The sequence below is a fragment of the Drosophila biarmipes genome, unplaced genomic scaffold, assembly GCF_025231255.1.
Source record: "Drosophila biarmipes strain raj3 unplaced genomic scaffold, RU_DBia_V1.1 ptg000008l, whole genome shotgun sequence".
In the NCBI taxonomy this organism is placed as follows: Eukaryota; Metazoa; Arthropoda; class Insecta; order Diptera; family Drosophilidae; genus Drosophila; species Drosophila biarmipes.
In genome coordinates, this window is record NW_026114529.1 from 1,336,544 (window position 1) to 1,355,087 (window position 18,544).

At 35.2% G+C, this 18,544-nt stretch overlaps 1 protein-coding gene across 2 annotated transcripts; it reads right to left on the minus strand.

The window, feature by feature from the left end:
* Positions 1–8,075: 8,075 nt before the first annotated feature.
* Positions 8,076–12,760, minus strand: LOC127011771 (uncharacterized). Of its 2 annotated transcripts, none has more exons than XM_050889854.1 (3): positions 12,037–12,760; positions 11,461–11,743; positions 8,076–8,731 (listed from the first exon to the last, which is right to left on the minus strand). In XM_050889854.1, exons 1-3 carry the CDS (start codon positions 12,224–12,226, stop codon positions 8,725–8,727), a joined length of 480 nt encoding a protein of 159 aa, XP_050745811.1. In that variant the 5' UTR covers positions 12,227–12,760; the 3' UTR covers positions 8,076–8,724. The 2 variants fall into 2 exon arrangements, with proteins under 2 accessions (XP_050745811.1, XP_050745810.1); XM_050889853.1 differs by having other exon boundaries at positions 8,076–8,734.
* Positions 12,761–18,544: the final 5,784 nt, after the last annotated feature.

Consider the following 18,544-nt stretch of genomic DNA (forward strand, 5'->3'; position numbering starts at 1 on the left):
TCTATATAAGGTTTTTAGTTACACAGGATCCTGGTGATTGGAATAGACACTTGCAGCACAAACGAGAATTTGAATTTCTAAATAAATTTCTTTACAATCAGTATATAGCGAGTGTTGAGAACGGCCTAAAAAGTAAGCCTAACTCTTTTTGGCGATTCATCAATTTAAAGAAAAGTGCTTCTTCAGTTCCATCTGCTATGTTCCTAGGGAAATTATCTTCCAATTCAAATACAGAAACTGCATATCTCTTTGCCTCTTATTTTAAAGCTAATTTTGAGCCAACAGCAGCCTGGAATGATTCTCAAACCTTAAATGCAATCACTCCTCTATTGAATTTAGGTAGTTTATCCGTGCTAGAAGAGAACATTCATAGGGCTGTGGAAGACGTGGATGAATCGTACACTCCGGACTGTGATGGGGTTCCGGCCTACTTTCTGAAACATTGTATAGAGGTGCTATGCGTTCCACTAAAAATTCTGTTTGATAAATCACTATCTAGCGGACACTTTGCGGATAGATGGAGGGTCGCATCCGTGACTCAAATTTTAAAATCAGGGCCGAAGAATAACATTGCCAATTACAGGCCTATAGCAAAGATCAGTAATATCGCTAAACTCTTCGAACGCATTGTTTCCCATAAATTATCATTTCTTGTAAAAACATATACAACCACTTCTCAGCATGGTTTTGTTGCAGGTCGGTCAACTACGACTAATCTTGCCGTTTTCAGCAAACTATTGCATTCATGCCTTTAATATGCGATATCAGGCTTATGCTATTTACACCGATTTTGCGAAAGCCTTTGACAAAGTTAGCCACAGTGCCTACTGGCAAAACTGGCCAAATCATATTTACACCATCGACTTTATAGAGTTACTATTAATGGAAAATTCTCGGATTCCTATTTGGCAACCTCTGGCCTCCCTCAGGGGAGTGCAATGGGACCTCTGCTTTTCATCATTTTCATTAATGATGTGAGGTTCTGTCTATCTTCAGAGTGTCTCCTGTATGCAGATGATTTAAAAATTTTTAAGTCTATTAAATTAGCGACAGACTCACAATTGGTTCAACATGACTTAGTTTCCTTGAGCTCTTGGTGTAGCCGAAACTTGCTTCCTCTTAACATAAGCAAGTGTTTCTATGTCACTTACAGTAAATCCGCATACAATATCATAACATCTTATAATATCAATGGTCATCCTCTACAACTGCGGCAGGAATCCTTGGATCTAGGAGTGTTGTTTGAGTGAGCTGCAGCTCACTTCGATTACATCATACCCAGGGCCTATGCTATGTTTGGATTTGTGAAACGGAACGCATCGCTATTCACGGATCCCTACACCAGACTTGTGCTTTATTTTGCATTTGTCCGATCTAAACTAGAATATGCGTCTCTTATTTGGAATCCCTTCACTACCACTCATGGCAACAGAATAGAACGTCTATAGAAACAGTTTTTGAAATTCGCGTTTTTGCCACTAAGGTTTTAGACCCAACCCCTTCATACCACCAGCAATGTAGGCTTGTTCACCTGCCATCCCTTGAGCATCGTAGAAGTATCCTCGCCATTTGCTTTATCTCTGATTTGTTGGATGGTAGTATTGACTGTCCAGAACTGCTATCGAAAGTTGTTTTTCACGCCCCGCCTAGGCAACTTCGGAATTTTGATCCCTTTTTCCTCGAGCTGCGGCGGACAAATTATTCCAAAAACGAGCCCCTCTATAGGGCCTTATATGAGTCTAACGCACTTCCAATTGATATGCAATTGGACTACTTCTCAAGTAAATCAAATCTTAAGCATAGGTTAGTCAATTATTTTGTAAATTTTAGTACGTAAGATAAGTTGTTGAAATGTTCAAGTAGCCAGTAAAGGAATTCCGTTTGCGAAATGAAATAAACAAATAAATAGATAATTTCATATTAATGGGTAATAAAATATTGAAAACATTAAGAGTAGCGCATCAACCTTTTGACCCTAATAGATAAACAAAAAGATAAAGAAGCGATTCTGTCTAACTTCCATGACGAACCCATAAAAAACCCCATTTAAAAAACTTTAGAAAAATTTAAAGACATTATTTTTGGAAGATATGACTCGTGATATCACTGAGTACATAAGAAAATGTCAAAAATACCAGAAAGCTAAAATAACTAATTATAGTAAGACCCCACTAACAATAACAGACACACCCATAAATGTCTTCGACGGAGTGATAGTGATTGGTCCACTACCAAAATCAGAAAATGGCAACGAATATGCAATTTAATATGTGACTTAACTAAGTATTTAGTTGCCATAACTGTTCCAAATACGAATGCTAATACTGTTGCTAAAGCAATATTTCAATCTTTTATCCTAATAAAGACGTTCATTACAGTCATGGAAACAGAATACAAGAATTCAATTATAGACAATTTGTGCAAATATTTAAATATCAAAAATATTACATCTACTTTGGTTGATAAAACTGATTGGGACGTATGGCTTCAAAATTTTGTCTTTTGTTTCAACACGACCCCCTCTATGGCACATAATTAGTGTCCATATGAGCTAGTATTTGGTAAAATAATTAATTGACCAAAGAATATATATGTAGATTAGAAGAAGCCTATAAAAGAGCTAGGATATGATAAAAGAGCATAAGAATAAAAATTAGGTACTTTATGATCAAAAAGTAAACAGTATAGATATATCAGTAAGAGATAAAGTATTATTAAGAAATGAAACAGGTCATAAGTTAGATTATAAATATACAGGTCCGTATAAAGTAACGGTAATAGGAGATAGAAATAATGTTAAAATAGTTAATGACAAAAACAAAAAACAGATAGTTCATAAAACATAAAACTTTGTATTTCATAATCACACTTTGGATGGCCATACATAGATAATATCATATAAATAAATATTTTTGATCATTTCATTTTCTTTATCGTTATTAATTCAAATACAGATTCAAAAACAAAACAAAATATAGATTATAAGAACTAAAATACCTTCATGAAATTACGTTATTTTTCAAAAGGAGGGAGTTGTAATGTATGCCCATATGCGTTCTTATCGCATAACATAAATATTGTAATATTGTAAAGATTAGCCACAGATGCAAACACTGTGGAGGATTATAAAATACAAACACCCGACCCAACTTTAAAGTGTGATACAACACTTGAAGTGGTAAAATCTTTACCAAAGTTCACCGGGGAAACAACACAATATGTAGGTTGGAGGGAATCTGCAGAAACTCTTATGAGTCTTTATAAAATTTAAAGTGAACAATATTTTATCGATTTAACAATTTAACGAAATAAAACTATGGGGACTGCCCATTATGCTCTTACCCATCAAAGCACCGTTTTAAACTTTCAAGCAATCTTATCTAGATTGGAATTTACATATAACGATAAACGACCAATACATATTCTTAAGTCAGAACTAAGTTTCTCAGGCAGGGACGAATGACAGTTACTAAATACTATAACGAAGTTAATAAAAAACAAGAAAGGAAGTTAAGTTCGGCAAGCTGAAGTTTGTATACCCTTGCAGTTATAAGAAATAATCAACTTTAGTAAATAATTATTTTATATTATTTCCTATTAATTTCCCGATTGTTTCTATGACAGCTATATGATATAGTCCTCCTATTTTGATAACATTTAATTCGAAATTCAGACCTAATTAAAAAATGTTATTTCCAAGCTAAGAAGGTTATATGTCAAAAAGCACCAAAGCTATAATTTGTTTCATATTATTTTCCCACCAATTTTCCGCTCGTTCCTATGACATCTATATGATATAGTCGTCTGATGTTGATAAAATTTAATTCGAAATTCAGAACTAATTAAAAAATGTTATACGTTTAAAATCATCGAAGATATAATTTTTATACCGTTGCAGAAGGTATATTGATTTCAGTCAGAAGTTTGCAACGCAGTGAAGGAGACGTTTCCGAGTATATAAGTCGGAACCAGCCGGATCGGACAACTGTATCTTATAGCACCCATAGGAACTATCAGGGAAAAAATTTTATAAAAAATAACATCTTTCGTGTTTTTTAACATATACATTTCTAAGCTTGGATATAACATTTTTAAATTAGTTCTGAATTTCGAATTAAATTTTGTCAAAATCGGACGACTAAATCATATAGCTCCCATAGGAACAATCGGAAGAAAACATGCAATAAAAATTATATCTTTTGTGTTTTTTAACATATAACCTCATAAGATTGAAAATATCATTTCTTAATTAATTCTGAATTTCGAATTAAATTTTATTAAAATCTGACTACTATATCCTATAGCTGCCATAGAAACGATCTCATAATTGGTGGGAAATAATGTGATACAAATTATAGCTTTGGGGCTATTTGACATATTATCTTATAATATTGGGATATTTTTATATTTTTAAGAATTTCGAATTAAATTTAATAAAATTATGGATTATTTTTAATAACTGAAGGGGTATACAAACTTCGGCTTACCGAAGTTAACTTCCTTTCTTGTTTCATATTATTTTACCACTAATTTTCCGATCGTTCATATGGCAGCTATATGATATAGCCGTCCGATTTTGATTTGATTTGACATTTAATTCGAAATTCAGAACTAAATAAAAAATAGTATTTTCAAGGTAAGAAGGTTATATGTTAGAAAACACCAAAGCTATAATTTGTTATATATTATTTCACACCAGTTTTCCGATCGTTCCTATCGAAATTCAAAACTAATTAAAAAATGTTATTTCCAAGCTTAGAAGGTTATATGTTAAAAAAAACACCGAAGATATAATTTTTTTTTAGTTTTTTCCCCGATAGTTCCTATGGGAGCTATAAGATATAGTGGTCCGATCTGGCTGGTTCCGACTTATATACTACCTGCAATAGAAAGAAGGCTTTTGGAAGAGTTTTAGCCTGATGGCTTTAAAACTGAGAGACTAGTTTGCGAAGAAACGGACGAACAGACACACGGACAGACGGACATGGCTAGATCGACTCGGCTAGTGACGCTGATCAAGAATATATATACTTTATGGGGAAAGGTTTCCTTCACTGCGTTGCAAACTTCTGACTGAAATCATTATACCCTCTGCAAGGGTATAATGACTTTACTAAGAAACAAACCCATAATGACTAACGGAAAGGACGGCGTAATTACCAAGGAAACAAACAAAACAATAAGAAGCAATGGTCTACGAATATTTATATCCGGATTAAATGGATCTATCTCAGAAACTCTTTTCTCATTAAATCCACCAGATTTGCCAAATTCTTTGGCAAAGGTCCAAGAATTAGAATCAAACAAAATATAAATACTTTGAATTTTTTTATTATCTTTGTGAATAAATGTATTTATACTGTTGAGTATAATTTTGTTAGGTAAATTTTTCTTAACTGCTACCTTTTTATATCCAGTTTTAATTTTATTTCTTTCCCCCTGTTTCTTTTCATAAACTACCTATTATATATGATATTGTTTTTCTTTTCTGTTATCATTCGGTGTTTCTAACATTTTTTCTATGTTGTGTATTTTTTTAAATTTGGGGAGTATTATCGTGCTTTATTTTATTATATAGAACGTCAAAAGCTCGCTTCATTATCGGTCATTATAACTTTGGCTTGTAAAAATTGTTGAAATTCAAAATAAATTAAATATCGAAAAAATGTAATGGTACAGGGGCCACTGCTTCTTAAATAAAAAAGGTAATTTTTGAAAATAAAAATGGATTATCAATATATTAAAAGGTAACTATAATTCAATTATTAAGTATTACTATATTCGTATTTCAACGACATTTATTTTATGAAATAGAAGTATAAGAATCTGATCTTCTAATTGGATTCATTAATAATTGGAAAAGAAGTTAACTTCGGCAAGCCAAAGTTTTTATGCCCTTGCAGTTAGAAATAAGAAATAATCAACTTTAGTAAATAATTTTTTCATATTATTTTCCCACTAATTTCCCAATTGTTCCTATGACAGCTTTATGATAAAGTCGTCCGATTTTAATATAATTTAATTCGAAATTTAGAACTAATTAAAAATTATGATATATTCAAGCTAAGAAGGTTGAAATCAAATAAATAAAAATCGTTTAAAATGTAAAAATTTCAAGCCCGCCGTCCACCGACAACCAACAGATAAATAATATAGGTACAGATCAATTGAAGGTCTAAGGGAAAAACAGTTGACTATATTAAAAAGGACATTGAAAGATAAATATTCAAATTCCTTTTAAAACAGACATAAAGGGGAAAATAAATCTTATTCACGACAGGCCAATATACTGGAAACAATATCAGTATGCTTTATCTGTCGCCGAGTTTGTGAATAGCGAAATCAGTAGAATTTTATCAGAAGAAATTATAAGGCCTAGCCGAAACCCTTGCAATTCACCAGTTCTGGTAGTTCCAAAGAAAGGAGAAAATAAAGATGGAAGCCGTAAGTAATATCTCGTTATTGACTATAATTAATTAAATGAAAGTATAATACTTGACAGGTTCCCAATGCAAGACCCATTAGTAATTTTATTTAATTTGGGAAAAGCAAGATATTTTTAACAATCTATTTAGAATCAGGTTTTCATCATATACGAGTATGAAAGAATCTGATGTCGAAAAAACATTTTTTTTATGGAAAATAAGAATTATAAAGAATGCCATTCCGATTAACAAATGCAACAAGAATTTATCAGCGAGCAGAGAACAAATATGGAAAATTTGTTACGTCTACATGGACGACATTATAATATTCTTAAATTCGATTCAAAAAACTTAAGCTTAAACAAAATTATAAATATATTCTTAAGGGATACATGAAAATCTCTTTAGAAAAATCAAAGTTTTTTAAGCGCGAAATCTTTTTTCTGGGATACATCGTGTCTTATAAAGTCATTAAGACCTACCCAGAAGAAATTGACACAATTACTAAATATCCGCTTCCAAAAAACATTCGGGAACTAAGAAGTTTCCTAGGCCTTACGGGCTATTATAGAAATTTTTTTTTAAACTACGCCTTTATAGCCAAACCTCCAACAAAATACCTTGGAGGTCATAATGGCAAAATTTTAAAAAGAATGTCAACAAAAATGTTAATTCAGCTGGATTACTCAGATATTGAAAAGGAAAAAAATCTCATTGCTCAAGTAGACCTAGTTCAAGCGGACTATAATAAAAAATTTACCCTGACCCCCGACTCTTCGGACGTCGCAATTGGTGCAGTTTTATCTCAAGAACGTAAGCCTATTCTTTTTACTTCAAGAACCTTATCTAAAACAGAACAAGTTTATGCAACTTGTAAAAAATAACTTTTAGCTATAAATCGGGCTGTTAAAAATCTAAGAATTTTTTTATACGGAGTGATTGGAATTGAAATTCTAACCGATCATCAACCATTATCATTCCCAATCTCTGACAAAAATCCTAATATAGAAATAAAACACTGGTTTTCCTTCATTGATTCCCAAGAAAAGGAGAAAATGTGCACATTGACATATATTACGCGCAAAGTCTAACTTTCACAACTTCTAGTATTAAAAAAAATTCAAAATAAATTAAATATCGAAAAAATGTAATGGAGTTCCTTCAACTTTCAAATTTTTACAAGCCAAAGTAATAATGACCGATAATGAAGCGAGCTTTTGACGTTCTATATAATAAAATAAAGCACGATAATACTCCCCAAATTTTAAAAAATACACAACATAGAAAAAATGTTAGAAACACCTAATGATAACAGAAAAGAAAAACAATATCATGTATGATAGGTAGTTTATGAAAAGAAACAGGGGGAAAGAAATAAAATTAAAACTGGATATAAAAAGGTAGTAGTTAAGGAAAATTTACCTAACAAAATTATACTCAACAGTATAAATACATTTATTCACAAAGATAATAAAAAAATTCAAAGTATTTATATTTTACTGTTTTTCTTTTTCCAGAAAATGTTTTATCACATGCTCATACTACACCTTATTTTATTAACAACATCAAAAATAATTGACTATACAAGTCACAAGTATCTTTTATTCAAGGACAATGTTTAGAGGAGATGCTGTTTTGCAGCCCACTTGGGCCCCTTCTATTAAATTAAAATAAAAAGACCTAGCTTTCGTTTTAGAGATCGTGTACTTCGAAGTTTTAGTGCAAGACGAGAGAAGAGAATAGTAAGGGTTGTACAGTAATTGTTTTCGAGGTTTTACATGCGTACTGTTAAATTAACTGGTGCTGTTAGCGCAACGCAGATGCTACACAGTTGTTAGCAAACTTTACGTTATATTTACAAACTGATAGTAAATAAAATTTAGGCGTTCTGCTGCGAACATGCTCCCCCCGTTGGAAAATGATGGCTTGCAACCGATTTGGTTTCGATTGGCAGAACGGCGATCCTTGATATGGCTCTCCTGACCAGTCTTTGCTTGAAATGCCGTCCACTCCTGCGATGACGCTGCCCACTCTACCGAGGGGCCACTCCGGGGCGTTTTCCTCCTTTATCAGGACCAGGGTTCCAGGTTGGAGATTTTGTCGAGTCGTTTTCCACTTTCCACGTTCTTGAAACACGGACAAGTAGGATGTCCCCTTCCTCCAGAACGCTTGCTGCATTTGGCAAACCTTTTGCCAGCGACTGAGGTGACCTGCGTTTAGTTGGATCAAATCAGGCTCGTCGATCGTTGCGTTTGGCTTGCCCCAGATAAATAGGCCGGGTGTAAGAATCTCCAAGTCGTTAGGGTCTTCTGAAATAGAATAAAGAGGTCTGGAGTTGAGCATTGCAGAGATTTGACAGACGAGAGTTTGAAGCTCGTTGAATGAAAGGGTTGGGTTTCCAACGACGCGATAAAAATGGTACTTTGCTGATTTCACCGCGGCCTACCATAATCCACCGAAATGTGGGGAACGCGGTTTCTTACTTCCGATTTTTTGTAAAATGGACCGCAAAAGTCAATGCCAGTTACACAAAATGCTGTGCTTGGCTGGACGCGCTCTGCAGAGGGGCCAATACTTCATCGAGAAGTTTGGGCCGCATTGGAAAGCAGCGGCGGCATTTATTGATAATACTCGATACAGCTTTGAGCCCGCCAACGGGCCAGTATCGTTGACGAACAGTTGCAAGGAAGACTTGAGGACCAGCATAAAGGAATGTGGTTTGATAGTGCGTGATTATTTGCATCTGTAACTGGATGATGCTTAGGCAGCAAAATCGGATGCTTGGCTTCGTACTCGAGGTTTGAATTCTCAATACGACCTCCTTCGTCGTCCAAAAACGGGCATAAAGACCGCAGCCTGCTACTAGGGGGCAGCGGGTTCCTAAAAATGTAGCGCTCTGTACTCCTTGCCGAATTGCACAATGTGAATGCTTTAAAGCAAAAAATACGTTCTGCCTTTGAGATCATCCGGATTGAGTAGTGCCTTCGGTCTCGCTGAATATGAAACTGTGCGCTTGATGAACTTGTTTACGTAAGCAAAAATCCGTTTCAACTTTGTGAAGGAATTGCTGAATTTATGGGACGCTGCTAAATCCAGCCGTTGCGTTGAAATAAGTGCACTGCCGGCTTGTAAAAATGTAGGTCCGTTTTTTCAAAGTGGTGATTCTAACAGTTCAAGTTGCTTGCATCTTCTTGACAATATATCCGCCAGATTTAGCTGCGACGGCACATGATGCCAAGTAATTCTCTTTGTCAGCCGCTGGATTTGAGCTACCCTGTTGGAAACAAAGACGTTGAAGTTAGAAGGGGCTTCTCGTATCCAAGCAAGTGCTACTGTAGAGTCGCTCCAGCAGTGGTATTTGCGGACAAATTTGAATTCCTTGGCGATGTTTGACATAAGATCGGATAAAAGAAGCGCTGCTCAGAGTCCGAGCTTTGGGATTATCAGTGTTTTCAAAAAATATACACCCTGCAACTCAGATTGGATGTATACGCAAGCGCCATAAGCAGCCATGCTTGCGTCGCAAAACCCATGTAACTCAATTGTGGCCAGTGGCGTTAGAATGAAACGCTGAAATATTAGACAAACAAAAGCTGAGAAATTAACAGATTCCATTCGTAGTGCATTGCTTGCGACAAGCTTCGTCCCAGTCCAACCTTTCTTTCCATAGAGCTTGAAGAAATATTTTGAGTTAGGTAACGACGGGTGAGATTAATCCGAATGATTCGTAAGCCTTGGCTATCATGGATAAGATACTTAGTTTTGTGATCGGTTTATCGGTTAAATTATGCGCGAAGTTAAAGAGCAGGCAATCGGTGGTGGGATCCCAGGCTAAGCCAAGGGCCTTTGCGATGTTGGTGCCATCCTTGAATTCCATTAGCTTTTCACAATCTGAATCACTTTCTCCTTCTAATGCGGCAGGCTCGTTTGAGCACCACTTTCGAATAGGAAAATTACCCTTTGCCAATAGTTCCTTTACTTGTAGACGGATGTGGATGGCTTCCTCCACGGAATCTCCTCCTGAAATAAAGTCGTCCACATAAAAATCATGTCTAACGATTTACGCAGCTAGTGGGAAGTTTCTTTCTTCATCGAGAGCCAGCTGCTGCATTGCTAGAATTGCTATAAAGGCAGCGGGCTTTGTTCCGTACGTTACGGTATCCAAATTGTTAGTCCTTATATCTTCATCGGGGCTATCGCGCCATAGGATGCACTGAAGAAATTGATCTGGGTGAGCTACTCGCACGCAGCAATACATCTTGCAAATATCGCCGCACATAGCAACTCTGAGTAGACGAAATTTGACGAGAAGGTTAAAGAGCTTGGATCGTATCGACGGGCCCGTATGTAACAGATCATTCAGAGATACTCCTAACGTAGATTTGGCTGATCTGTCAAACACCACACGCAATTTTGTCGTAGAGCTATCCGGTTTCTCAAATAGCAACTAGAATTGCGTGAAAACATGCTGCTTGGAAGCCAGTGACATATGGCCCAGCTCGATGTATTCGCGCATGAAAGCAGAGTACTTCATTTTAGTTTGAAGGTTTTTTGACAGTTTGACTTCGAGCGCCTTGAAGCGTCTTAGTGCACGTTGAAAGGAATCTCCTAACGTATCAGTGCTGAATTTAGTCGGCAACCTTACACAGTACTGACCCGACTCAAGTCTAGATTAGCGTATGTAGCGTCGTCAACGGATGTTGTGGGAGATTCACCGCGTACTAGAAAGTGTCCACCTGAATCCACCCAACCCAGCTTGGCCTTTTGGAGAATTAGTAATTTATCTGCCATTCGAATTTGGCCTACACAGATTAGGTCGAAAAATGGACAGGCCATAAGTAATAAATCTACGATGGATATGTTTTTAGGAATGCTCCAGCTGGAGATGTCGAAGCCAAAGCTCGGCTGATAATCTGTTATGGATCGAGTTATAACTGCTGGGAAGGATGAGGTGAATCTCTTGTCACAGGACTGAGCTAAAATGTCAGCTGACAAGTTAGACGCGACCATTTGATCTATTGAAGCTTCGGCTCACCTGAAGGCTAGATTTTCCAGCAAGCGACATCTCCGTTCCAGAAAGGTTGTCATATCACTCCAGCTGGGCAGCTTGTCGCATGGCAGGGCCTCCTCCCATCTTTCCTGAGTGTTGCGGTCAAGCTTGCTTGAGATAATGTGAATGAGTAGTCCATCGGCCAGTTGAGAAATGGTTGACATAGTGCTTAGTGCCCGAAGGTGTGAGTTGATTTTATCATTCAGACCGCGCAGAGCTTCTGAAGATCCCTTTTCAACATTTGCCAGTCCAAAGCTCGAACATGGCTCTGAAAATGTAGCAACTTGTTATCAAAACGTTTTCTAAGTAACTCCAATGCCTTATCGTAATTGTCATCGGCAGGTTCCAAAGATTTGATTGTGCTCAGAGCCGCGCCATCCAAGCATGTGCGCAGGTGTTGAAATTTATCTACATTGCTTAAATCATCGTTGTTACCGACGACACTGATGTACATTGCAATAAAATCAGGCCAATCTCCGTAGCTGCTGCTGAACTTGAACAGGTGTAATTTTGGTAGCCGAGACAAGCGCTTGTTTAGTTGGGAGGAAAAATTTATATTACCCTGGTAGGCAGGAAGTGTTGTTAAGTTAGTATATGCGATGTGTGACTTCATAAAGGTATCCATGTGGCGAGTCAGTGAAGACTTTTCTTTCCAATAGGAAGTTGCGAACTCGGAGCGAGTATTTGAAGAGAGCTCGAGCAGGTCCACCCTTTCCAGTTTATCTTGCCACATTTCGAAGTCGTCCTTCATTTTATTAACTGTGTCTATACGAACTATTAAGTCGGCTTTATCGTAGGTGCTTAAGTCGCCGCTGCTGAAATGGTTGCCTATTGCCCATTGTCGATTAGTTTGCGCTAATTAGTTGGCGCTAAATGGATGCGCGCTTAGCCTTGTAGAAGTCAATATCAGCCGGTGGCAAGTTGTCAACATCACTGTGCATCTTAGATGTGTTTTACTGTAGCACGACTAACGGATACAAGAAATTTACCCTTGACGATTTCGAAATTCAAATTTTAGCACAGGAAAACGCGATTACCGTTTTCTGGAGACGATTGTATTTGTTAGTGAGAAATGTGCCTGCCGGCGTTTGGCCAGATAGCAAAAGGTTAGAACCGAAGTTGCGATTTGCATTAAAACCCGATAGCATCACGTCGGGGCCACCAATGTTTAGAGGAGATGCTGTTTTGCAGCCCTCTTCGACCTCTTCTATTAAATTAAAATAAAAAGACCCAGCTTTCGTTTTAGAGATCGTGTACTCCGAAGTTTTAATGCAAGACGAGAGAAGAGAATAGTAAGTGTTGTATAGTGTGTGTTTTCGAGGTTTTACATGCGTACTGTTAAATTAACTGGTGCTATTAGCGCCACGCAGATGCTGCACAGCTGTTAGCAAACTTTACGTTATATTTACAAACTGATAGTAAACAATCAAATTTAGACGTTCTGCTGCGAACAGACAATAAAGACGTATTAACGTATGATTCATACGCAGATTTATTTCACGTAATTAGTTTTTATAAAAAAATAATTCCCGAATTTTTATTGACACGCGCATTAGCCACCCATGCGTGGTTCATCAGGTCGATTGTATGTGTTTCCAGGCTAATCGTTCCTAGACCATCCTTCTTGAACATAAAAACTCCTTTCAGATCTCCTTGAGCTGTCGAGCTCCTTCTTCAGATAATGCCCAAGGTTCGGGATAAGGCTTGTCCTCGTCGTTGTCCACCTGTTCGGCGTAATGCTCCATCTCTCGAGCGTCGATTTTGTCTTCGTTACGCATTTAAGGTCGACGTGATCTATCACAGCCGTAGCCAAGCCAAACGCCCGCCAGAAGACCACTCCAAAAAATGCTGTTCCAGGTATGGACATAAGTAGAACAGAATCCGCTTTGTTTTTCCTTGGTACCACTCAGGCATCTCGAAACGACCTATGATCGTGCGATCGCCTTCCGGACTACGGAGAGGTATTTTTGTCAGGTAGATCCAATGCCTCCACCACCATCACAACTTTTATTTGCTATAGGAACGCTTGTCACTATGTCACTATAGGAACGCTTGTCAAAATGTGTGATATCAAAAGTTTTTGTGGTAAATATCAATAATATAATTAATCTATTTTCACAAAATAAATAGTACTCAAGTTTCTTATGTGGCACATAAGCCGTTAACAAATGGATACGCCAAAAAAAATTGTTACGCTTAGGCACTGTTATAGTTTCCGAATTAATACATGTAGGCGCTTTTGTTGAATACAAATTTTAAAACGTGACTTTATACAACATGTAAAACGTAAGGGAATGTCAATGAGTATACACGTTAAAGCTTAGGTCAAAATCGTAAAAGCCGCTTTTGAGAAATAGGAAAAAATGTTTAAAAAATCTGAACGTATTGGTCATAATATAGAAACGATAGTAAAAACGAACAAGTATTTTAAAATAAATGTGGCCCTTTTTGTATTTTAATAACTTTGACACGGGTTTTGTCTACGCACAAGGTCAATGCTCAGGCAGTGGTCAACGTAGGCATTTTTGTTTATTAATAACTTTGACTCGGGTATTTTTATAAGAATGTGTCGTATGCCAAAAGTTGAGTAATCTCAAGGGCTATACTCCTTAGAGGAGATAATTTCAATTTTTGGAAAAAACCATGTTTTGGTGATTTTGGTACATTAAATGGTACATAAATGGTACATTAAATTATGACGATGAAGAATGTCTTATCAAATTTTTACAAAGAAATTTCAAAAATATGGCAAATAACTAAGTTAAGTTTTTATAAGGAAATAATTTACTTGGAATCAGATAATATAAAAAGGGATAATAATAAAAAATAACAATTTTATCACAATTAATTTCAGCTAGATCAGGAAGGGGAATAAGTGAGTTAGGCATTATGTGGAAACAGTTAGCTGAAACTCCGAAAAATTATGATTTTATTAAAATTTATAATATAATCAATGAATTAATTGAAAATAATTATAAGCAACCTATTATCACACAATCACACTTTCAAAAGTTATCGTTTTTAATACCAAAATTTTAACCAATGATGACGTCATGGAAATTTTAAAACACGAAAAAAGAACAGTAATTATCGCTGACTTAATGGTCATCTTTGTTTTTAAAATCGTACTTCATAAATAACTTTTAATAATTTAAATACCATACACAATAATAAAAAACAGATGCAAAATATATCATGCCAGAGCGTTTTCTCAAATCGATGTGAAACTAGTATTAGCAATCAAGTCGCAAAATGCGCATATTGTTTTATGAAATCACAGAACAAATTTTTAATAATCATTGCACTTTAATTAAGAAAAAACTTGTTTTAATTGATTATTAAATGGTAAGAACTCAACTTTTTAAAAAAATTAAGGAAAAAATATAAAAAAGGAGACATTGTACAAAATGGTGTCATTCTTATAAATGGTAACAATATTCTTAACAACTCCCATTTGAACGTCTCATATTTAATATATTTTAATATCACAACCAAAATTTATAATATCTCATATACCAATTTGGAAAACAAAATTCTTGACTACATAACTACGAACCACTTAAAAATTTTGAAATATCCGATTACATTTTATCAAATAACTCGCAACTCTCTTTAGATAATCTAAAAATTGTAAATCCCTTCATTAAACTGAAAAATTCCAAAATATCATTCACCTTTTAATTATTAATTTTAATCATTATATATTTGATTTTCTACCTATTATAAAATAAAAAATGCTATATTATTTGTAACAAAAAAACAACTGCCAGAACCAGATTAATCTATTAACCATGACAATTTTGTAACACAATTAAGAGATCAATTAAATGAATTTAATATTGAATCGGGACGATCCATTTTAGAAGGGGGAAAGTTATCCAACACGTGAAACCAGGCCACTTATGGCTTTTATTAACAATAATTTCAAACTCTGTATTTGCCTTTGGGTTTGCTTTTGAGGTCTGATCTTGGTTCCACAGCTAAGTTAAACAAATCAAAATTAAAGTAAGCATTGTAACATTAAAATGTGCGCTGCGAGACGTTTTAATTTATTATAAAAAGTGATCAGGTAAGTGCTTTCTTACGTTGAAGATGTCGTGCGTTGATCCACGTTTAAAGAACGTCCCCTTTTTAAGAATTTTTTTTATAGGTTTTGTAGCATAACCCAGAAAGTTCTGGTTCCGTTACCCGAAAGGGACGTGATGATATCCCTCAAAGGGATACCGAGGACGCGGACCAAACAAGAAAGGAAGTTAACTTCGGCAAGCCGAAGTTTCTATACCCTTGCAGTTATAAGAAATAATAAACTTTAGTAAATAATTTTTTCATATTATTTTCCCACTAATTTCCCGATTGTTCCTATGACATCTATGATATAGTCGTCTATTTTGATAAAAATTAATTCGAAATTCAGAACAAATAAAACAATGTTGTTTCCAAGCCAAGAAAGTTATGTGTTAAAAAATACCGAAGATATAATTTTTCCATATTATTTTACAACTAATTTTCTGATTGTTACTATGGCAGCTATACAATATAGTCGTCCGATTTTGAAAAAATTTAATACGAAATTCAGAACTATTTAAAAAATGTTATTTCCAAGATTAGAAGGTTTTATGTTTAAAAACGCGGAAGATAGATATAATTTTTTTACATTTTTTCCCCGATAATTCCTGTGGAAGCTATAAGATTCCGATCCGACTGGTTCCGACTATATACTACCTGCAATAGAAAGAAGACTTTTGAAAAAAGTTTCAGCCTGATATCTTAAAAACTGAGAGACTAGTTTGCGCTGATCAAAAATATATATTCTTTATGGGGTCGGAAACGTTTCCTTCACTGCGTTGCAAACTTCAACTCAATGGAAAAATAACGAATTTTCGAAGGGATTTCCCTGGGACGTTTCCCTTGCAGGGGACAGGCCATACAACAAATGAGTATAAGGAATAGGGAAAATCCGAGGGGACTTCTAAAAAGTTTCCTTTGCATTTTCCCCTCGGAAAAAGGGGACATCCCAGACAATTTTCTATATGGGGCGTCGGAATCCCAAGATAATCTTCCAAGGTTTTTTTTTTGGAACATTTAAAAACGCCATATAACCTCACTTTTTGTACTGTTAGTAACCAACTTGACTCTGGGATTATAGTACTATTACCAATAGGTGGTTTGCTTAATGGGATTTAAATGATCGGTGACAAATGAACTGAAAGCCACAGACATTTTCGACAAGGGATACAATTGAACTTTTAAGTGTGGGTACACACAATTGTTATGGTGATAGAAAATGGGATAAGCTGATTTGTTTTTGTTATACACGGTTTTACACCAGAGCGATACAAATATTCATTCTTTAATAAACCTGTAATAACATTTTAATATGCTTTCAATATAAAAACGAAGTGGTACGAAAAGATAAATTCAACCGAGTTTTTTAAACACATTTTTTGGTTATTATATACTAATGACTGGTCTAATAGTTTAGTTGTTACGATTATCATCATTTTTGTAGAGTATTTTCAAGAGAAACAATTGTATATATGGACGTTGATGCACTTCGAACAGTACAAACAAGTGGCCCAACGACACCAAGCACGTGCTTGTTACGCGCGGGGCCCTATTATCAATTTGGGCAAAAAATGCGAGTTCGCGAGGATGATACATACATAAAACAAATAGAGACGGGACACAATTGAAAATAAAAGGCATAACTAAGAATTAAGCAAATGAGTTAAAATATTAGTTTTCAATACCGGGATGGATGTTGAAATTCAAATTAAATGATAAAGTTTATTATAGTTATTACATAGAACGCGAAAGGGCTCGTGCAGACAAAAATTTGATGTACATCGTGGCAAATTTAGAGGATAATAATTTCATGTTAGTCTAACGGGAACGTTGAATGTTAGGCGGATTAAACCTTCTGCAGAATCAATGTCACCTCTTATAAGATTTTGTATAAAAGTAGTACCAAGCATTGTTGGTAAATTAAGAAATTGTAATCTACTCTCGTAGGAAGGTAGCCTTACGTTTTGATCCCAGTTCAAACTACGCAGGGCAAAAAGGGTAAATATTTTTTGTACCGAGTCAATACGGTCAATGTGCACTTGATATTGTTGATTTCAAACCGACGAACAATATTGCAAAATAGGACGGACAAGGGAGGCTAATAATAATTTGGTCGTATAAGGGTCATCATAATAATAATAAGAATATAATAATAATAATAATAATATGAAACAAAATATAGCTTCGGTGAATTTTGAATACAATTTAATAAGAATCGGACTACTCCAACATATAGCTGTCAAGGGAACGGACAGAGAAAAAATAAAAAATTTTTGTTTTAATATTACTAAAGCTAGAAACCTTCCTTACAAATTGCACACGGTGTTACTAACGTTGATTATTTCTTTTAGCTGCAAGGGTATACTTTTCGATATTTTAAACAATTTTGAATTAATTTTAATAAAAATTGGACTACTCTAACATATAGCTATCAAGGAAACGGTCACAGAAATAATAAAAGATTTTTTTTTAATATTACGAAAGCTACCAACAATCCATATAAAAATAGTACTAAGCATTGTTCTACGATTTACAAGTGTAGGTAAATTAAGCAATTGTAATCTACTCTCGTAGGAAGGAAGCCTTACATTTTGATCCCAGTTCAAACTACGCAGGGCAACTAAGAGACATTTTTTTTGTACCGACTCAATATGGTTGATGTGCACTTGATATTGTGGACTCCAAACCGACGAACAATATTACATAGTAGGACGGACAAGGGAGGTAAATAATAATTTGGTCGTATAAGAGTCATCAAATTCTTTTGACCAACGCTTTATAAACCCAAAAACACTCATGGCTTTGTTAACAGTGGACATAATGTGGCAGTCAAATTTAAGTTTAGGGTCAAGAAGAACACCTAAATCGTTAACTGAATATATACGCTCAAGTATTTTTAAGAAAGTAACTGATAAACGTAGGAGTACCCCTATAAAAAGTCATAACCTTGCATTTAAGGTAGTTCAAATTTAAAAGGTTGTACTCACTCCATCCATGAAAACAA

What these genes read in the sequence shown, in the direction of transcription:
- LOC127011771 (XM_050889853.1), bottom strand. Translation starts at nt 12,226, where the DNA reads ATGAAGGACGACTTCGAAATGTGGCAAGATAAACTGGAAAGGGTGGAC. An exon ending in AACACTTCCTGCCTACCAGG is followed by an intron (nt 11,744 to 12,036) that starts GTAATATAAATT and finishes CTACATTTTCAG; the next exon opens with AGCCATGTTCGAGCTTTGGA.